Consider the following 23,543-nt stretch of genomic DNA (forward strand, 5'->3'; position numbering starts at 1 on the left):
AGCAAAGTCCACAATAGCCAAACTCTGGAAAGATCCCAGATGTCCACTGATAGATGAATGGATAAAGAAGATACGGTATACATATACAATGGAATATTATTCAGCCATCAGAAAGGATGAGTACTTACCATTTACATCACTGTGGATAACACTGGAGGGTATTATGCTGAGCAAAATAAGTCAATCAGAGAAAGACGATTATCATGTGGTTTCACTCATTTATGGAATATAAGAAACAGTGCAAAGGATCATAGGAGAAGGGATAGAAAATGCATAGGAAGTCATTAGAGAGGAAGAAAAACTATGAGAGAGACTTAACTATAGGAAACAAACTGAGGGTTGTTGGAGGGGAGATGGGTGGGGGGATGGGGTAATTGGGTGATGAGCATTAGAAGGGTACATGATATGATGAGCAGTGGGTGTTATATGCAACTGGTAATTATTGAACACTACATCTGAAAGTCATGATGTACTATATGTTGGCTAATAGAATTTAAATTTTTTTAAAAAGGATATAACCCAAATGTCTATCAACAAATGAACAAATAAAATGTGATATATAATAGAATATTACTCAGAAACTAAAAAGGAAAAAAAAAAAAAAAAGAAACTAAAAAGGAATACTGATGCATGCTACAACATGGATGAGCCTCAGGAATATTATGCTAAGTGAAATAAGCCAGTCACAGAAGAACATATACTGTATGTATTCCATTGGTATCAAGTGTCCTTGAAAGGTAAATGTACTGAAACATTTAGTTAACATTTAGAAAATAGTAAATTAGTGGTTGTCTGAGGTTTGGGGGGTGGAAGACAGATTGTAGGAATATAACTATTGTTCATAATGGGCACATGGGATCTTACTGAGGTGACAATGTTCTAGAACTAGATTGTGGTGTTACCTACACAAGTGGTAAATTTACTGAAATCATTAAATTGCATCAATAAGTATATGGTTTGTAAATTACACTTCAAAAAAGCTGTTAAAAACATGGAAAAGAGAGTCAACAAATACTTAATAATTTTATGTCAAAATAAGACTATCAGTAGAAAGAATATACTAGCATTAATAATGCCTTCAGAAGTACTCCACATTCTTCATTTTAATAGCATACAGTATTGTTCTTCAGTAATTCTAGATGAAATAGGTAAATTCTGGAGTGGGTAACTTTTAAGGGATTACTCCTATTATATCAATGTATAAAAAATCCTGAAAGTGCAGTAACATTCATATGCTTAGAATCCCCTGGTCATCTGGGGGCTCCTGGCTGGCTCAGTTAGTGGAACATGCAACTTTTGATCTCAAGACATGAGTTCAAGCCCCACCTTGGGTGTGGAGTCTACTTAAAAAAATAAAGATATACATTTTTAAAGTTCCTTGATTTTTGAAGAGAAAAAAGGGATAGTTCTAATGTCACTAGTGTTAAACCTTTTGTTCATCAGTGTTGGCAGTCTTAGCAGAACCAAGGAAGATTTAGACAGAAGAGAACTGTATTGCATGAGGCTGCAGTGAGTCAAATTTGAATGTTATAGCTAAGTGATGAATCACTAAATTCTATTCCTGAAACTAATATCACACTATATACTAACTAACTAGAATTTAAATAAAAACTTGAAACAAAAAATAGTTTGTAAGATGAAGAAAAATGTTCCTGGAAAGACTATTCCTGCCATTGTTTCTCAAGTTTAGCAGAATATAAACCAAAAGAAGGATTTTTTTTTTTTAAGTTACAAAGACTCATCTAAAGTTAAAGATCTAATACAGTAAGAAGAGCTACAGTGTTAAACACATTTTGTTTTGGGAAAAATTAAGACTAAAACATATAGTTTCAGAAAATCCAAGTAGGCTTAAAACCAATGCTGCGTGTAAGTATTTACAGGCCTACATGAATAATTTACAATGCAAGGCACTGAAATGAAATTTGTATATAAGATCATTTATTTATATTTTAACTAAAACTATATTTTAAACTGAAGCTATTTTCTTAAGTATTAAAGGAAACTCTGGAAATTGAAACCAAAAGTAAATTACCTGGTAAGACAATTTTACATCAAAATTGTCCTCAAACAACTGTTTTTAATTTTTCTACTGTTATTCTATAGTTTTCCTAGAATGAACCATTCAATTGAGTTCTATTGTATAATTTTAACTTACACATTTTCTATACAGAAGTGAAGTGAAAATTTAGCAATCTTGTAGTAATATCTTCTAATTATTTCATTTAAAAAATATCTATTGTTTTACAGCTTAATGAGACTTCATTTACTAGCTAAAATGTGGCCTCCCCTGGAACCTAACTTTATTAAGATCATGGAAGCCTGCCTTCACCTTTGGACAACCAAATAATCCTCCACATAAAGGAAGCCCTAACTGAAGAAGTACGGAGGTAAAAAGACCTACATATGCTAAATTCCCAGCAGTCTAACAAATGACTGAAAGCTAAAAATTTTGGGAAGTACACACTGATTCAAAGAATCCTAGAACGTTGCAAGGACATCTCACCTAGAACTCTAATTTCATGACTTGCCCATGATAAGTCAACCCAGCACTACTTAGCTGCCTCTTTCCTACTTGTTGTGACGGAGTGCCGACCACCTCATGAGACAACCAGCTCAATTTTTAGATATTTCCACTTTTCCACTTCTTTCTTCTTGGTAAAACTGTCTTGTTACATTCTACTCAGCTCTAAGTCTGCCTTAGGAAATGTGCAGGGAAAGTTTATCTCTTTTTATATATTAGACAATTTCAAGTACTTTATATATTTCAAAATGTATTTGTAAAAGTAATATATGGACATTCAAATATGCAGTTCCTTCATTATTATAAATGACTCATTTCTTTAGACAAAGCTATTAGTCCATTCTTGGCTATTCTTTATTTTTAGAAATTTAATATCTGCACTTCACTGAACCTTAAACATGAGAATTTAAACTGAAAAATCTCCCTATTCCAGCTCCAATTACTGCATTTCCTTGCAGAAATTTTCTATGTATAACTAAGCATATCTATCTATCTATCTATATATATATATATATTAGATTTTGAAAGAGGCAAATATAACTATACTATTGTATATTTATGCACCTTGCTTTTGCTACGTGATCAATTTTGGAGGTCCTTCCATATTGGCACATATAGCTACTTAACATTACATGTAATACTATAATTGATTTAACCAATCTTACAGCTTGATCAATAGCATGTGAGAGTATTTGATTCCGATTCTTCTGACATCCCTGGGTATTATAAAAATTTTAAAGTTTTCCCAGATTTAACTATGAGTGAAACTAAGTAATTTTCTTATGTTTATTAGTACTTTATTTTTTGTGAACCTCCTGTTCATAAGCTTTGGTTCGTTTTTTCAATGGCTAGTTTTCTTTTTCTTACTGACTTGTAAGAATTTCTCTATATTAAAAACAAGGTAATTTTTAAGTCACATGTGTTGTAAATATCTCTGCTAGTTTTCTTTTGGCATTTTGTTAATGTAATTTGAGATTGTGCAGACATTTTAGTTATTTGTCAGAAAAATTTACCACTCTTTTTCTTTAGTTTCTCTCTTGGTTCCCCTTTACAAAGACATTCCTTGATCCAAAATTATTGTTTTATGGTATCACTTTGGCATTTATATTCTAGATCCATCTATAGTTTAGAGAATAAAGATGAAATCCAGCAATTATTATTCTCCAAGCAGCTGCCATTATTAAATAGTTTTTTTTAATTTTTTTATTATTTATTTATGATAGTCATACAGAGAGAGAGAGAGAGAGGCAGAGATATAGGCAGAGGGAGAAGCAGGCTCCATGCACCGGGAGCCTGACGTGGATTCGATCCCGGGTCTCCAGGATCATGCCCTGGGCCAAAGGCAGGCGCCAAACCACTGCGCCACCCAGGGATCCCCTTAAACAGTTTTAATTTCTGTTAACATCCAATATGGTAGACCCTCCAATATTAGCAGTCTTAAAGAAGTAGCTGTAAATAATTTGAAGTTGTAGAATTTTTCCATAAACCAAGCATTTTGAATAATTTCTTTAAAATCTCCAATCCACCTGCTAGTTACACAGACTTATAAATATTTACTTATAGACTTAAAAAAACAATTATTACTTGTTACAGTACCTCTTTTTAAATCACTGGAAATCCACAGTTTCAGATTAGAGCTCAAGCAGGGGTTCTTACAGTTGCTATTTCAGAAACTACTAGACACAAGCTTCTTATCTTTGGAATTTCATTTGCCCAAATCAGCTTTAAGATTTAGATCAGATTAAATTAAATTTAATCTAATTTATCTTAGCATTGTCTCCTTTACCCAATTACCCCATTCTTTCACTATATATGTTACTTCATGTTCCTTTGCACTTTTCACCACTGTCACTAAAGCTTACTTACAATCTTCTAAACAAGGACATTAAACCAATACACGCAACCAACTGTGCTTCAGAGAAACTGACCCTGAAATAAGTAACCTAGAAACTAGGAACTTGACCCATATTCAGACTCTAAACACTAATCTCGACCATGTTTTTGTTTGATTTTTGAATTCTGCATGGCAGAGATGAAAATTCTTCTTGCAATACAATTCAGATTTGCATAGGAAAACTAACATGTCTATGTTTATCACTAATCTTGTCTTCCTAAAATACTTCATTGGTTTATTGTAGAAAAAAAGCAAAATAAAAGGTTTAATCCTGTTTAAAATTTGATCTAAATCCAATAAGATCAACAGTCCCTCAGATCACAGAATTCCTTTCATTTTATTTTAAAGAAGTAAAATCCACTCATAATGACAAGACATAGTAGTCTGCCACATAACAAAGGTAATGTTTTTATGAAGTTTTCAATGTATTTATACATTATTGTTTTATTTGGATCTCACAATAGTCTGACTGAGGCTATTACCCTTATTTAATAGTTAAGAGAGAGGTTAAGTATCTTGCCCAGGGTCACACAACCAGTAAATGGCTGAGCCAAGACTCAAAGCCATGTGTCCTGCTTTCAAATCTTGCCTCATTCCAGTTCATGACAAGCTTCCTAAAACCATTGTACAGCAAGCCACTGCATGATGAAGTATATTAGTTAAGCTGTTTTGACTACAAGTAATTGAAATTCTAGTTCAAACTGGTTAAAATAATAAGGACATTTATTATCCCATTATACTAATACAAAGGAGTTCAGGGGAAGGAAAGATTCTAAGCTAGGAGTATTCAGTGGCTCATGAACGTCACCACTGCTCTGCCGTTTACTCCTGTATTAAGCTATCCTCAGGCTGTCTTCCCTCTTGATCCATAGATAAGGTATCTGTCAGCAGCACCTGGGGTGTATAATTCCTTGTTTACATTCAGTAGGGAAATTAGAGACAGTCTGCTTTATCCCAATCATGGAGCATACATCTTTCTTTTTAAGAAATTTAGATTATGGGCCAGAATTAGTGTTTATAAATATTCCATGAGGAAGGTCTCTGCATTTCCAAATCACCTTTGCTTACATGGGAACACAGGAGTAGTTCAAAGAAAAGAACTCTGAGAAATGTATCACTTCCAGAATGAGGCAGATAAAAGCATGCGTGCCTCCTCCATCTCCTTTTTTCCCCTGATAGAAGCTAGGGGATACGTGGTCACAGGCTGAAATAGCAAATATCTCACAGGATGGAGGCAGCGTGGATACTAGAGTCACCAGATGGAGGAGAGATTCTGTCAACCTGCCTCAGACTTTGAGTAATCTATGTCTTTATCTGTTTCCCTGAGCTACTGAGATATCTTTCAGGATTTTCCTGTTGAGACACTTGGTATTAATTACCCTGATTAAGCAGATTACATGCCCACCTGAGGGAAAGCTATGCTCTGACCAGCCTACACATCATCTGAGATGGAAAGGATGTGCAGTTACTTGCGTGGACTGCGTGCAGTTTTACAGGAGGAGAATTCAAGTGCTCCTCAGGTGGAGACTCAAAAGTCAAAATACTTACAATTATACTGCTTATTCCCATAAATGGAAAATTGTGCCGTTATCACAAAAAGCACCACCAAAGACGGAATGCCTTTGCAGACATGACTTTAGCTTTTGGAGGATCTTCACAAGATTCATTTAAAAATAAAATACACGGGCAGCCCTGGTGGCTCAGTGGTTTAGCATCACCTTCGGTCCGGGGTGTGACCCTGGGGCCCCAGGATCGAGTCCCACATCAGGCTCCCTGCGTGGAGCCTGCTTCTCCCTCTGCCTGTGTCTCTGCCTCTCTCTGTGTCTCTCTCATGAATAAATAAATAAGATCTTTAAAAATAAATAAAAATAAATAAAAATAAAATACACTTAAATCATGCATTAGCACAGAAAAGAGAGGTGGAACTGTAAAACCTAACATTTACTGAACAACTACTACTGTCTAGCTCTGAAATAGGTTAAGAGATATAAGTAAGATAAGTAAGATATGAATGATACTGTGGTCCAAACCTTACTGTCTGCTAGTGGGACAAATAAATACATAATGTCAAGGAAGCTGAACAGATGGTGAAAGCTCTTTAAAATAAACTATTAAGAAAGCATACTGCTTAATAATGTATAAAGTCAGAGTAAAGTGAATAACATAACCAAGATTAAGCTCAGATCTGCCTGGCTTCAAACAAAGCCCATATTCTTTCTAAAAGTCTAAACAAAATAAAGACAAGAAAACACAGGTGGTAAAAAAAAAAAAATTTGAAGAAACTCATCATAGCATTTAAGAAACCTAAATGTAATCTGTGTGAGATGAATTTGGTACCAAACATAAAACTAGAAACAACAAAGATAACCATGATTTGAACTTGCATAATATTTGTATTATTTAAGAAAATTCAGTTTGGCTAAATAGAGAATAAAGAGAAACAATGAGGAGAAGTATTAACAATATGTAAGGAGATAGCGTGGTAGACATAGTCGACATAGATAATTAAATAGAGATGAAAGAACCACGTTAGGCTCCCAACATTTATGAGATACCAAAATATTCATGTCTTAAATGAGTCACCTGTTGATTATACCCATTCTGGCCCCATGTGTTGTCTGCCTGAGATATGCAGATAAAAATACATAGTTGTTCAGGAGTATGTTAGCAAGTTACAACTATACCTAGGCACACTTGCCTCTGATGATAAAGCAAGCTATGTTGGTTCCAGACACATTCCAACTGCTGAGACCCTTGTTCCCATTCAACACTGGTCCTCATAAAAACCCAGCATGATCAGGGAAGGCTGATATGGTAGAGAAGGTGAGACAGGATAAATGAATATTATGTAACACAGGACTCAGAATGTGGGCCTTTCATCCCACTGAAACCCTTTCTAAATAGGTAAGCCTACCAGATCTTTCCCTCCTTGTTTTGTGCTGTGTTTTAAGTTGATTCAATAAATCTGTGACTAAAATATCTAATATGGTTTGTGAGCTTTTCTGTACTGAGACCACAGCTCTTACCTGTATTATGGGATAGATGTAAGATAGCTGGGGATACCAGGTGGTGAGGCTACAGGAGTGAAGGGGCTCAAGTCAGGGACAAAGGCTCAGGATATCCTTGGAATTGTTCCCAGCACCAAAATTGGGGCAAAGTCAGGAAAACTGGACTGCAGGGCCCTGATAATACCAATACAACTTGCCCACCAATTCACCAAAGATTTGATACCTGAACTCAGCAGAATATGAGAATATCCAGAATATAAGAATCAACACACATGTATTCTAAGCACCACCTCCCTCACCCCCCGTTTTTAAATATTTTATTTTTATTTGTTCACAAGAGAGAGAGAGAAAGGCAGAGACACAGGCAGAGGGAGAAGCAGACTCCTGCAGGGGGCCTGATACAGGACTCAATTTGGGACTTTATCCTAGGACCCTGGATTATGCCCTAAACTGAAGGCAAACACTCAACCATTGAGCCACCCAGGCGTCCCTCTAGGTCCCTTTTTCTCCAGCCATTAGAATATGCCAGCTCCCACTCTCAACCCAGCTTCCTCTAAATATTCAGATTCCACACAGGAGGTGCAAGAGGTCTGAAAGACTCAAGATTCCCCTGAGATAGTTTGAGTCATCTCAAAGTGACATTTAAAACTAGAAGAGACGGGATCCCTGGGTGGCGCAGCAGTTTGGCGCCTGCCTTTGGCCCAGGGCACATTCCTGGAAACCCGGGATCGAATCCCACGTCGGGCTCCCGGTGCATGGGGCCTGCTTCTCCCTCTGCCTATGTCTCTGCCTCTGTGTGTGTGTGTGTGTGTGTGTGACTATCATAAATAAATAAAAATTAAAAAAAAATAAAAATAAAACTAGAAGAGACTAAGACAATATTAACTGGCAGGTATGGTTCTCATTCTGCCTGGGTGTGGTTTATTGAGGAAAAATAGATGTTAATAGTGAAGAAGCTACAATTTCTTTGTAAATATAAGTAGTAATGTAAGTAAAATTTTGAGCCAATTATGGTTTTATTAGTAGCACTAGAAACATGAAAGAGCTAAATGGAACGAGGAAGAGAAAGATGGTTAGTCAATGGACATAGAAATGTAGTGTCTTTGAAATAGTCTATGTCCCACATCAACATATGTACATGTGCATACACATAACCACAAATGTCTGATACTCTTGTCTAAAGAACTGTCTTCTGTGGTATATATACAATGGAATATTACTCAGCTATCAAAAAACTGGTATCTTGCCCCTTGGAATTACATGGATGGAACTAGAGGGTATCGTGCTAAATGAAATAAGTCAAGCATAGAAAGACCATTATAAAATTTCACTCATATGTGGAATTTAAGAAACAAAACAGAAGGCCATAGGAGAAGTGAGGGAAAATTAAGACAAAATCAGAGGGAGACAAACCATAAGACACACTTAGCTATAGAAAACAAACTGAGAAAAAAAAAAAAGAACAAGAAAACAAACTGAGGGTTGCTGGAGGGGAGGTCGGTGGGGGACAGGGTAACTGGGTGACAAGCATCAATGAGGGCACAGGATATGAGCGCTGAGTGTTATATGCAACTTATAAATCACTGAACTCTACCTCTGAAACTAATAATACATTGTGTTAATTGAATTTAAATAAAACAAAATAAAGTTTTTAAAAAAGTACTAACTTCAGTAACAGGATACCTGAACAGTTGTTAACATATGTCTAGCTAAAGAAGTCTCAAACTAAAAACAAGTATGTCAGCCCCTATGCTTATTTTTATTTGTGATTAGTCTCCACTTTTCTACCACAAACATTAAAAAAAAGTATTTTGTTCTCCAATAGCTATGTTTTTCCAGAAATACTATGTGAAAACTCCTAAAAACAAACATATCCTCATAAGTAGAACTGGGATCCAACACAAAGCCTAACCTGAAGTTAAAGAATAGGAATAGACTGCTCTTCTACTACAGTAAATAATCTTTTAAATGGTAGGATTTTTATGTCAACCTTACATGAAATTTTGTTTATACTTTGGATTAAACTAAGGAAAAATATGGAGTTTCATACATGGGTTAGTCTGCATTCCCGTCAAGGTAGAGATCAATGCACACAGGCCAAGGGCAGGAAGTAAGGATCTACTCAGGCAGAGAGGACTGCAAAATATCATAACAGGTCGATCTGCTGGCTCATCCTCTACACATTTCCAGTCCTGAAGTATTTATTTCTTTTATTGGGAGATCCCTGGATGGCTCAGTGGTTTAGCTCCTGCCTTCGGCCCAGGGCGTGGTCCTGAGGTCCCAGGATTGAGTCCCACATCAGGCTCCCTGCATGGAGCCTGCTTCTCCCTCTGCCTCTGTCTCTGCCTCTCTTTCTCTCTCTGTCACTCATGAATAAATACATAAAATCTTTAAACAAAAAAAGTGTTTTATAAAGCTGGAATAATGCAGTAAAACAAAAGCTCAGTATCTTAGAAAAAAAAATCAGATTTTGAAGAAAAGTCCTCATTGTGATAAAAAGATAACCAGCTGGATACCTGGATGCTACAAATCTCAGGACTAAAAGGACAAGAGACACAGAGACAGTCACACAGGACACAGAAAAGTTCTGAGCACAGAAATGAGGCTGTTTTACTAAGAAAATTCAATCTGTGGAGCTGATATACCATCTGGTGACCATTTGGGGCATATGTGTAAAAAATTGCCCAGATATTTCTATATATTTTAGGATGCCATCAAAACCTACAACAAATTGTAGCTGTTTCTGAAACTTTAAGAAAAAAAGAGATCTGACCTAAATATGTTGATACAAGTTGATAACATAGAGTAAGATTTTTTGAAGTGAGCAGTTGATAATAAAGAGTAAGATTTTTCTCACTTAGCTCATTTGGAGACAAATAAAATGCCCTCTTGGAATACAGTATCTGCCTGACATAGAAGTATGCTTACTATATATGCATTTTATTTATTGAAATAAAAATTTAAATCACAGCATTCTGTGAATTGTATAATTGACAATACTTGGTTATTGCAAAAGGTTATATATAAGCACCAACAGAACTGCTTTTGAAATCCATTAATTCAGCCCTAGAAATATATACATTTTCCCCATGGATTTTACATCAGTGTTATTTACTGATGCTGCTGTATTATAACAACCAGAAATTTCTATAGTCCATTAAGGATTCACAAACATTTATGGAACAAGCTCTTTTCCCGTGGCTTTCAGCAACCACAGTGAAACAAATTCTAGCATTACTAAATGAAAACAAAAATGTGCATAGAAAAAGGTCATACACATACTCAGAAGTAACGAATTAGGGGTTATTTTAATTCTTTCTCAATCTAGCCACTAGATTTTTCCAGTAACTGCATTTCAGCATTCGTATTTAACTCATTCGTAACAACAAAGTCTGAACCCCTCGCTCGAGAGTGCTCTACTTTAAATCACGTTGACTGAACCAAGGAAACTCTCAGAGGCAGGCATCTTCCTTCATCTTTTTTGGAAGGGCAAGCAGACAAAAAGGCCGAAAGCTGCCCCAAACACTGCTTCGTGTCCATTTGAATAGATAGGAATGTAAGGAGCAAACCTTCCCCCACCTCCCAGAAAGTAAAGACGAAATCCCGTCAACATCTCATCCCAACCAGGAGGGCACAGGCCTCTCCCCAGCCCCACAGTGTCCACAGACGACAGGGGCGGCCTGTACTCACACAGATGGCCAGAGCGCCTGCCCCCATTCTCGCAGGAAGTGCCTCGTAGAAGTGATGAAGACCAGATGAAAACATCAAAATGACAGCAAAATATTAAAATTCCATTCAGTAGATATGCTTTCTTTTGAAAAACAGCTCCTAATCCAGAGGCCTCACAGCAAGCGAGGAGCAGCTCCTGACATTTTCGGAAGTGTGGTTTTGCTTCTCATTCGGCTGAACCCACATGGCTGGCAGGACTGCCTGGAGTTGAAATCTGATCCAGAGCGTCTAGTATTGGCAAGTAGAGGATGTCATGTGACCTGGGCCGTAAGTTGCTGACATCTTTTTCTTAAACCTGACTTGCCAGATACCACATGCAAGCTTTCTCGGGTCAGAAGACACGATCACCTGGTGGTATTCATTACTAAGGACTAAGTGCAAAACGTGAAAATGCAAACTTGCTTCCTTGTTGCTACTTCTAAGAAAACCTCACATAGTCACACTCAGGTTTCAATCTGCAGGCACATTCCTCACTTTTCTGAGGCACTTTCCAATTCCATTGCCCCTTATGAAACCAGTGAAATTCTACCAAAAATTTCTTCCCTCCATTTTTATTCTATCACAATTGTTCTAAATGAAAATACTCTATTTTATGTAACTGTTACCACTTCTAATTACTTTTGAATTATCTTATTCACATATAATGGTGATAAACATAAAACAACAGACTTCCAGACTTCCACGATTCAATATGTGTGATTCATAGTCTGGAAAATAGCCCCTGGTTGACCTTTCAATGTTCTACTTCACATGCTGTGTCATTAGAAAAACGTGATAGACTTTACAATACTCAAATATTTGAACTGAGAGCTAAAAAGTCCATTTCATGCAAGCCAGAAGGAAACTGTCCTGTTTTTTTACTACCACTTTTTTGTCAAATCTTTTTTTGTGGCACCATTTAAGAGAATGCTGGCTAATACTACATGAGGAGTTTCATTTCCTCCAATTTTAAAAGACTTAAATTGTCCCCAGTAACAAAACATAATATCTTTAGGGGATAGGATAGGAAGACAAGGGAAAGCTGAAATCAGCTCTCCACTCAATACTTCCCTTCAAATCTCGGATACTTTGTGTATTTCTGCTCAACCAACAGTACCCACAGCAAAGCCAGAATAGAAAATTGTGTTAAGCAAGCCATAGGACATGACAAAGTACATTTCATTTTTTTAAAGATTTTATTTATTCATGAGAGACACACAGAGAGAGAGAGGCAGAGATACAGGCAGAGGGAGAAGTAGATTCCATGCAGGGAGCCTGACAGGGGACTCGATCCCAGGTCTCCAGGATCACACCCTGGGCCTAAGGCAGCGCTAAACCGCTGAGCCACCTGGGCTGCCCCACACTTTTTCTAATACATTAAAAACGTGTCTTCTTTTTCTGATTATATAAATATTGCCGGTCCTTGGTGAAAAATAAAAGCCTGAAGATTAGGTCACCTAGAGGTTCTTCCCCCAACATTATTAAACCAATATTTATTACCTACGCTGGGTCAGGCACTAGGTTATACAATATACAAGGATAAGAAACACCTGGTACCTTCTTTCATGGATCATCCAATGGGAGGAGGGAGGAATGAAAATAAGTAAATAAAGCTTTCTGATTAGTAATTGCAGAGGCGCTAATAGAAGCAGAGATGAGGTAATAAAAGAGAATAACAGAGAATACCTAGAAACATTTAACATTTTATTTTTTAAAAAAAAAGTCTTGATTTTTTTCCACTTAACATTGTATCACAGGCATGTTCCCATACTGTTAACAGTAAAAACAATTCCCATCACTTACAATATTACATTCTGTATATGTTTCTTTAGTCATTCTCCCATTTTTAAATTTTTTTTTTTAAATTTATTTATGATAGTCACACACAGAGAGAGAGAGAGAGGCAGAGACAGAGGTAGAAGGAGAAGCAGGCTCCATGCACAGGGAGCCCGACGTGGGATTCGATCCCGGGTCTCCAGGATCGCGCCCTGGGCCAAAGGCAGGCGCCAAACCGCTGCGCCACCCAGGGATCCCCATTCTCCCATTTTTAGACATTTACATGGTTTCTGATTTTATGTGTCTATGTGATTGTAAGTAATGCTTTATCCTCTTTCTGATTATTTTTTAGTCAAGACTCCAGAAAGTGAAGTTTCTGGATCACAGAGAATATTAACATGTCCTAAGGCTTTTGACATACTTTGATTCTGGTAGTTTACATCCTACAACTCATGCTGAGTTTGAATATTTTATAAAATATTTCCTAATTTAATAAATGAAAAGGATTTCTCATTCTAAAACATTTCTTTTTTATTATTAAAGATATGAAAATTCCTCATTAGTCATTTCCTATTCTGTGTGTTGCTTTGTCCATTTATCAAATAGAAGCTTACCAAGTCTCTTTTATAAGCTCATTTTAAGGATTAAATGATACAATTCATAAAAAGCACTTAGTATAGTACCTAAAAATAACAATTTGGGATGCTTATCCGATGGTTGGTTTATAGATCTATTTGGAAATTTTAAAAAATATAATGAAAAACGACTATCTAAATTGATTTTTATTTTTCATTTAACCACTGTGGCCCACACTGTTAACTTTCTCCAGTATGCAATCTCTAATACTATTCAAGCTCCTTCTTCCTTTTAGTTGGGCCTGAGCCCATAGTTGTCCACCTACAGTCTACATTTCCCAATCTTTCATACCAGTAGATAGGGCCATATGACCATGTACTCATTAACAGAGTGTGAGTGGATATGATCTGTAGGACTTCTGTGTCACATGCTTCATAGGAAATCTCTTGCTCCACATTTACTTTCCTTCCTCTTCATCACAGGCTGGATTGAAGGTGGACCTCATTTCCACCATGGAGACGAGAGAATCCCAGGGATGGAAAGAGTAGTGAATAGATGGAAGGGACCTAGACCTCTGAATGACCTTGTGGAATATGACTGCATTAACAAGGCTGCATCAATTAAAATCTTACATGAGAAAGAAATAAAAACTCTCAAATATGCTACTGTTTTTGAAAGTCCTGTGTGTGTATAAAACAAGTTTGTTTTTAATACACTAGCCAAATGACTCTGCCCTATTTATGGGACAAGTTTTTCATTTCCCAAGTATGATACTGTCCATACATATTAAATTCTGATATGCATACACACATATCATGCAGAGTCTTTTTCAGGCTAATATATTCTATCTAGTTTTTTTTCTTTCTTCCATAGTCTGTTTTATTCCACTCCCATAATATTTGAATAACTGTATCTTCATAATTTACTTAAATAGCTGATAAAGACAGCATTCTCTCATCTTTTTCAAAATTTTATTACTGCTTCCCAGTTTTTTATGATGGATTTCAAAAACAGCAATGTTAGAATAAGTTAGAGTATCAAAATATTATACCTTGTGTTATTATTCTAATATATATATAAACATCTCATTTCTGTTTTGCTATATAAGGTTAACAAAAGTTTAATCCTAATTTTCACGAGTACTTACATACTATGATAAGGTATAATTAGTCCCATGGCAAACAAATTTTTATCCTTAACTATTCCTGGTAATGACTACGTTTTACTGCAAAAAGAAACTCTGAATAGGCCATTTAATAAAGGACACTAAAAAACATTCTTCACATCAAACAATGTTTCTCCATGGAATATATTTGAAATTAGAGTCTGAAATATTTTTCCTTCCCCCTCCAATAGACACAAGTGATAGTAGAATCCAATTCCAGAAAGTTCTCTGAGCTGGCATACATATATATCCCTAAGTACTAATTTATAGAGAATCTTAAGATACATAAAGCCACAGCCAAAAGTTTTGCTAAACTATAAACTGTTGCTGTTTCCCCAGAAAGAATAAAAGAACTGTAAAAAGTACTTTTCAGAATAGTTAGCTCTGGTGGGCTAGTTCCATGATTACTCCCAGAAATGCTGACATACCAGGTCAGGACCAGGACAAAAGATGTCCTATTTTCAAGATCCGTGGGCTCCCTGGAGGAAGGTGTCAAGGTGACTTCACAATTGATGGTCAGGCCCCAGGATGCTGTCATTCAAATGACCCTCTAACTGGGGAAGGCTGATGAAGGAAGCTAAAAAGGCCAGGTTATCCTGTAGCCCCCAAATCTAAAAATGTTTCAAAGTCAAGCTCTCTGATGTTAGCTAGCAGAGCTATCAGTTTTCAAAAGACACAATCTCTTCAACTGGAGTAGCAATAACAGTTGTCAGAAGAATAGCAGCAGTCAGCAGATACAGTACTGCTGGCCATGTAGCAGGGACAAGCATGTATCTTGGGGTGCGGTGCTGGTGGTGGCACTGACAGCATCAACCACCTGATGTCCACTGGAAATGGGACCTTGGAGGCTTTTTCCCCTAAACTCAGTCTGCCTATACTCCAGCTCTACTTCTCAGTTATTTCTCAAGGAGTATCCTGGCCTGATCAGAATCAATGGCATCCAACCTGACAGACTTCCAATCAGAAGTCAGTCAGCCATCAACTATTTATTATTTATGTACTCTCTCTTGACCAGAGAGGTTCAGATATTTTTATTTTTGATTCCCTAGAATGTATGCACTGGAAAGATTACTTGTTCTAGATCAGGAGTCAGCAATCTGTAGCCTGCAAGCCACATGTGGCCTCCACAGGTCCAATCCAGCCACTCCAGACCAACTCTGATTGCACTCAACAGTTTACATTTGTATGACTGCTTTGGTACTACAGTGGCCAAGGTTTGTATCTGCAATAGAGATTGAACCCTATGGCTCACAAGGCCTAAAACATTTACCATCGGACCCTTTACAGAAAAAGTGTGCTGACCCTTGTTCTAGGCTAATTCAGTAACAACCCTGAAAGACTATTCTATGGGTCTTGGTTCCTTGGAAAATAACAGAAAGTAGGTCTTTCTTGGGTTTATTAGTCTACTTTGTTACAACTGCCCTATTATCTGGCCTTGGGCCTATTCTTACCTTCTCCTATTAGTTTGTGAAGGATTCTCTAGAAAGAGGTTTAGTGCATAATCTTTTTTTTTTTAATTTTTTATTGGAGTTCAATTTGCCAACATATAGCATAACACCCAGTGCTCATCCCACCAAGTGTCCCCCCCTCAGTGCCCATCACCCAGTCACCCCAACCCCTCGCCCACCTCCCCTTCCACTACCCTTTGTTCATTTCCCAGAGTTAGGTGTCTCTCATGTTTTGTCACCCTCACTGATATTTTCTTGAGTGCATAATCTAATGATCATATTCCATTTCTGAAATCTAGATACATTTTCACCCCATTTGAGGGAAAAAAATACCATACTCCCAGGAAAAGATCGATTGTTCTGTAGCCATGGAAACAAACAGCCAGCATAATTCATTTCAAACCTGTTCAATCAATCAGCAACTTGCCTCAGTAAACCACTGTATCAGTAACAGCCCAATCAAGAAGGGGCTCACTCTAGTATGACTTTGAGTGTCAACCAGTCAATACCTGTCTCATTTGAGTAACCACTCTTCTTCCAATGATGTCATCACTTCTGAAAAACTACTAATCTTAATTCCCCACTTTTCAAAAATCCTACGTAATTATCATCAGCCTGTTCTACTCAAAAGACCTTGCCTGACCAGCAGAGCTTTTCCTCACTGTGATAGTCAATAAATTTAGCTTTGTCTTTTTGTCAGGCACATTGAGTTGGTCTCGACATTCTTTGACACACCTTTAGTTTAGACTTTCCAATTCTGTGGGTCTTTAAATCCCATTGTTTGACCTGCATCTAGTACTACCTCACTAGCTTGCATAATGTCCATTTTTTCAGCCCTACTTATAGCTTCACCTTAACTCTTGACATGTCTCCTGGCTAAGGCTGAACTGCTGGATACCATTCCTTATCCTTCCCTGGAAGCCAAAGCAGGTCCACTTTGCCAGTGTCCACAGAAGGAGAGAAGCAGACTCAGTCCTATAAGTGGGCAAGAGTGCTGATGAGAAAGGGAAGGTCCATTCCTCAGATGTGGGAAGCAAGACAAGAGCCAAATTTTCTTTCAAAAACAATTTATTTTCTCATTAAATTTGCTAAAACCATAATTTAACTTCTAAATTTCACAAGTACTTAATGTACAATGTGCAGCTATTACTATTCTAGTTATGGCTAGGAGGAGGTATGAAGAATGGTATATTATTTGAGCTATGAAGTATATGTAAAAAAATTTTTAAGACACAATTTTTGCAAATCTTGAGGAAGTATTCTATTTGGCCATTCTGTCTCACCTGCCTAATGATTTGAAAGACCATGTACCTAGGCAGGAATTACTATTATTAGGAATCGATATGAACACTTTAATACCCATTGTTCCTTTCTCTGCCTACTTAATAGTTTATGATTACTGATTCATGGTCCCTGAAGGCACTTGAGTCTTACATTTACCAATTAGTAAATTCAGTACACTAAATTGTATAGTCAAATTGAAATATGTGCTCTTAGTACTTAAGAATTTGAAGACAAGAAAAAAATATGATGGATGGATATGATTGGTGCTACAGCTGCAAGAAGGCAGGTGTTGAGCTGACTCCTACAGAAGTCACTGATTTGAATAGCAGGGGAAGGAGAGGGCATTCTAATGTGGGCCCATGTATTACACAAAATGACATCATGAAAAGTCAGGGACTTTAAACAGTTGAATAAGAAATCTAGGCAAGATCTCAAGCAATCAGGAACCTTTGTAGGTTCTTCAATAGAAAATAGCTTGACAAAAGTAGTGCCAGGTTAATCTGAGGTCTGACAAAATATGCTAGAATAAGAAAGAAACATAAATAAATGGACCCTGTTAATAACTGCCCAGGTGAGAGGAGAAGGTCTTGAATTTAGACACTGAAAGATAAATCACAAACTTTGTAGAAAGAACATGGAAGACTGATAACTGACTTTATATAAGAGGCAAAAGAGGTGTCATGTAGTCAAGAAAAGCATGAAGGATGATTTTAATGTTTTCCAGGACAATGAAATAGCACCTAGTAAGTAGGGTACCTTAAACTCTAGTCTGCCTTGCAAAAGTTCCAGTTTACGCTTGTTGATTCAGTGCAGTTATTCATACCATTCCTTTTCACTCTTAAAAGTGTTTTGGGAAAACTGGAGCTAAGGGAGGTGACAGCAAAGGGTGCCACTAAGGCACTGGAAGGACCCCCTCTACCAGGATCCTAAGGGAGAAATCAAGACTTTCATCTTTGCATGTAGAATATTTTAAAAAAAGAATGTCAGTAATATGGAGAATATCAATATAGTCTAATTAGAAGGAGATTAGAGCAAGAATTGGAGTAAAAATTTTTTTGAAACTAAGAGCTGAAATTTTTCAAAACTTATAACAAACATTAACCCTCAGCTCTATAAGCCGCTAGAAGGATAAAGAAAACCTCTCAACAGTGCTAACAATGAGAGTTAAAGAAAAAAAACCTTAGAAGTAAACCAGAGAAAGATCCTTACTTTAACGAAACAATAGGAATGACAACTTGGAAATACTGGAGACCAGAAAATAATGGCCTGATAGGTCTAAAGTGTTTTGAAGGGGGTAGAGGGAGGCAAAGAAACTCTTACAAAACTAAAATTACATATCCAAAGAAAATATTCTTCAGAAATTGAAGGTGAAATAAAAACATTTTCAGATAGATGAAAGCTGAGTGAATTTGTCATCAGTAGATTCACACTATAAGAAATGCTAAAAGGCACTCTTTGGGTGAAGGGAAGTGATACCAGATGGAAAAATTGGATCTACTAAAAGGAATAAGGAATGTTGTAAGTGGTAAATATGTGGAGGCATGCTTGATTCTGAGCAGAAGCTGTGGGTGTCTTGCGTGATTTGTTGTGATTCTGTGGGACACTGGCAACCAGAGATAGCTCAGTGATGGACTTTGGTATCATGGAAGGACTTTGGGCAGCCTCATGATCAAGCTTCAGCACTCCAAAAAAAGCTATACAAGATTATGGGAGCTGAAAACATGAAATTCCAGTCTTCATCACTTCAGACTTCCTTTGGGGGATGAAGGCATAGTCAATGATCCTCAGATTTTGTATTGCTCTCTCATCTTGGCTGAAGTTTTCACTCATTAATATCAACTCTATTAAGGAGAAAAAACTGAGTGTACAATTTATCAAACTATTTGGAATGTAAAATTCTTAAAGTTTAACTACCTTAGGAGAAAGTAGGATAACCTAGGATCATCTTTAAGAGATCACAGCCTTCATGAGGGGTGATCAAGAATGGCAAGAGGGGAGGAACTGGGCAAATAGCTAAATGGGTCCAATTCTGTACTTGAGGGCAAAATATATTTTAAAGTAAAAGAACTAGCAGAAGAAAAATCTAAATATTCAGACCTAGATGAATTGATCTGTAACTTTACGAAAAGGATAATGCCACTAGAACACAAATCAAAGTCCATGATATCATTAGGGGCTTTTTCAAACATCTCTCCCAGCAGATGGCATTTGGATATGGTCCTTCACTAAAAAGTCTCTCTTCGTTGGAAGAAGGGACTTTCTTTTTCACTGCCTGCTCTGTGTATTTTCAACTTGGCAACCAGGCTTCATTCCTCTACCTCTAACTCCAGTACAAGGTCCTGTGGACTAGTTTATGAGAGGAGGACCTGAGAAGGCATATGTCAACCATCTCAAAACACTCCACCAGGAGATATTCTGGACCACCACATCCTTAATGGGAAGCTTTATAGAAACACAAATTTTAGGTTTTATAAATAAGTTTTATTTTAATATATTCAAAATGGTTACAAAAAGTGGGGGCTGGGGGAAGGCGCCGTGGAAGAGGGAGAAGCAGACTCCCAGCTGTGTGGGGAGCCAGACACAGGGCTCAATCCCAGAACCCTAGGATCATGACCTGAGCCAAAGGTAGACACTTAACTGACTGATCCACCCAGGCACCCCTGAAAAAATTTTCAATTTCCTCTGTGTTCTTGCAGCCATTTTTTTTAAATTAAAATTTTTTAAATGTTGTGCCTCATCAGCATTCCTTTGGTACAAGGACATTGGCAACCAACCGTATACTACTAACTACACTTCTGAAACAGATTTGATTATGTTACTTTTCTGATTGTTTTTTTTTTCTTTTTAGGTCTAAAGACTCCATATATTAGTTTCAAGTGACCTATGATCATTCAAGTACTTATATTTGAATTTTGAGTGTTTGTACATGGATCTGAGCATCCATCTTCATATTTTTAACTTTTTTAAAGAATAAAAACTGCTGGCCTAAAAATTAAGTTCCAAACTCCTTATCATGGCTTTCAAAGTTTTTCAAAATCGAATTCCATACTAGCTTTATCCCCATTTTATACCTTACATTCTAGTCTTCTTGGGTGTGGTGGGCTGGATAATGGCCCCCAAATAGATCCACTTCCTAGTCCCCAAAACTTGTAAAAAGGTTACCTTGCATTGTTAATGGGATTCTGCAGATGTATTTAAGTTACAGATCTTGAGATGGGAAGATTGTCCTGGATTATCTCCCTCAATCTAATCATATGGGTCCTTATAATAAGGAGGCTGGAGGGTCAGAAGTAGAGGAGCTGTCAGGATACAAGCAGCGATTTTAGTCAGAGAGATGTGAAGATCCAAAGCTGCTGGCTTGAAGATGGAGGAAGAAACCATAAACAAAGGAATGAAGATGGCCTCTAGAAGCTGGAAAATATAAGAACTCATCTAGAGTACCAAGAAGAATGTTGATTTTAGTCCAGTGAAACTGATTTCAGATTTCTGATCTCCAGAACAGTAAGATAATAAGTTGTGTTGTTGTAAGTCACTAAATTTCTGGTAATTTGTTATAGTACTGATAGAAAACAATATATTGCTGTTCTTTAAATTAAATAAGGCGTGCACTGTCACACTTCAGAAACTTTGTTTATGATCTCGTACTTACCGGAAATGTCTTTGTTTCCCTCTTATTTGGGAACTCATATATGTATGAGCTATACATATACATATATGTATATATACATATATGGATACACATAGATATATATATATACCTCAATGCCCAGCACCACTGTCACTAGCATTCCTGACTAACACCACTCTTCTGTGTGCACATATGCCTGGTTTAAACCACTCGTAAAATATTTACACGTAGCACTGTTGTTGTTTGCAAATCTATCTTTCTAGATTGAAATATTTTGAGGACAGAGTAATATTCTTATTGTATTTCCTTTCAAGCCTCACAACAAATATTTGTACAATTAATGCATTAAATGTGTGGTGATAAATCTTTGGTTGTTACTGGAAGCACTTTAGGACCCACTTAAAAAGTCAGGACAAGAAATAGGATCCCATGAGTGTCATCAGAAAAAGAATTGAACTGTGTGAGCATAGACATGATTTGTAAGGCATTTTAGAGGAAAAAAAAATCCAGAGATCTGGAAAAAAAAAGAAAAAGAGTAAAAAATGATAGTGTGGAAAAACAGGTGAAGGTAGTCAAAGGTACAAACTTCCATTTATAAGTCCTGCAAATATAATGTTCAGCATAGTGACTATAATTAATACTGCACTCTATATATGAAAGCTACTGAGTGAATCTTAAAAGTTCTCTTCACAAGAAAAAAAATTGTAAAGGGATGTGAGGTGATGGATGCTAAATAAACTTACTATGGTGATCATTTAGCAACATATATATTATCAAATGTACATCTAAAATTTATATTGTTGTATGTCTGTTTTATCTTAATAAAATGGAAGAAAAAAATATATAATGATTTTTATTCCTATAAGAAGTTTAAATTATAACCTATAATTTTATTAAGAATATATATCTTAATATATAAGACAGAAGAATAGGCAGGAGCATAGTGCTCACGGAAAGATAGGTTTGTAGTCCCTAATATTTGAGTTCTTCATTTTCAACTTTTTTTTTTTTTTTTAACAAGGAAGAGTCCACTAAGTTTTTTCAAATCTTACCTCTGAATAAAAGTTAAGCTGAAATTCTTGAGGCAATTACTTTCAACTTTTTAAACAAAAATCTACTCTTAAAATATAATCATGTAATGACCCTGACCCATTGTATGACTGTGATAAATACAGTTAATATATTTTTTAAAAATCCAGTAAGTAAAAAAAACCCTTTTGCTATATATAATACATAATACATATATACAGGTATGCATATGTATACACACACACACATATATATGAATAAGGAAATATTTCTATTAATGGAACAATTTCCAGAACTAGAATTAAAAGATGTTTAACCTCATGAATGGAGTATAGGGAGGAGTTACTAATAATTTTTTATCTCTAAAGGCCTTTACATATATTCTCATTTAGTTATGACAATTTCACCACATACATGTTATTTATGTTTCTCAAATGAGACTGAGGTTCCAGGGAGGTTCAGATTTACACAGCCAATAATGGGCAAAGTAAGGTTTCAAACCTATGCTGAGTCCTATGTTTTCACAAATGCATGAAATAAAGAAAAGTAAATTCCTGTTTGGAATGTACTTGGTTTCCAATTATGACTAGACTAAGGGTAATAACATTATGAACATCTGAACATCAATGCCAGTTACAAGGTATAAACTGTAAACCAATATTCCAACTGAGAAAAATATTGGAACAAAAGAAGTACCTTGAGAGTTTTTAAAAATATATCAATTATTAAACACATGTACCTATATTATCTCAACCAACATTTTAAAAAGCTAGGATATAAAGGCTGACATTCCCACTTTAGAGAAAAAAAAATGAAACTCAGAAACCAAACTACTTGCCCACACAGCTGGTAAGGTGTATATACAAACAGAATATAAACTCAAAACTCCATTTACTCATTTAACAATCAAATATTTACTAAGATAATACCATGTGCCATGTACTATTGCAGACTATGTTCCTCTCCAGTGGATTATTTTTAATGGATATAACATATTCCTGGAAGCCTTAAAACTCATGTGTTCTAATATGGTAGGCTGTCATGGACTGTTAGGAAAGATGGAGGGAGCGCTACTATAGGATTCCTGGGCATTCATATGGCAGTTAACTATTTAATAGTAACATCTCATGACTATAGCTGTAATAGTTTATTATTTACAGAAATTAATTGATGCTACATCTCTATTTTATGTGTAACAATGTTCTTCATTAGACTACAGCAAAATTCCTACCGATCAAGCACTGAACTTCTGCAAACTGAGATGAATCAATTTCTTAGTCATTTACATCAAAGAGCCTCAAACCAGGGAGTGTGGGAAGATGGCAGAGTTAGAGGACCCCAAACTCACCTCATCCCACAGACACAAGATAACACTTACACCAGTATAAATAACCCAGAAGATGACCTGAAGACTGGCAGAACAAACTCCACGACTAAAGGTGGAGAAGAGGCCACATCAAAGAGGGTTGGAAGGGTGGAGACATAATGGGAAGTGAAATGGACTGC

At 36.5% G+C, this 23,543-nt stretch overlaps 1 protein-coding gene across 5 annotated transcripts in view; it reads right to left on the reverse strand.

The window, feature by feature from the left end:
• The window catches only part of FAM13A (family with sequence similarity 13 member A), a 344,934-nt gene that overhangs the window by 307,144 nt on the left and 14,247 nt on the right, over positions 1–23,543 (reverse strand). For 3 of the 5 annotated variants that reach the window (XM_035709590.2, XM_025424933.3, XM_025424924.3), the window contains exon 1: positions 11,114–11,372. The exons of 1 other annotated variant lie outside the window; for it this stretch is intronic. In XM_035709590.2, the coding sequence (XP_035565483.1) occupies positions 11,114–11,188 (75 nt within the window). In that variant the 5' untranslated portion in view covers positions 11,189–11,372. Of the gene's footprint in view, positions 1–11,113; positions 11,373–23,543 lie in introns of those variants that run through there. One more of the 5 variants, XM_025424943.3, reaches the window with a different exon arrangement.

The sequence above is a fragment of the Canis lupus genome, chromosome 32 (assembly GCF_003254725.2).
Source record: "Canis lupus dingo isolate Sandy chromosome 32, ASM325472v2, whole genome shotgun sequence".
In the NCBI taxonomy this organism is placed as follows: domain Eukaryota; kingdom Metazoa; phylum Chordata; class Mammalia; order Carnivora; family Canidae; genus Canis; species Canis lupus.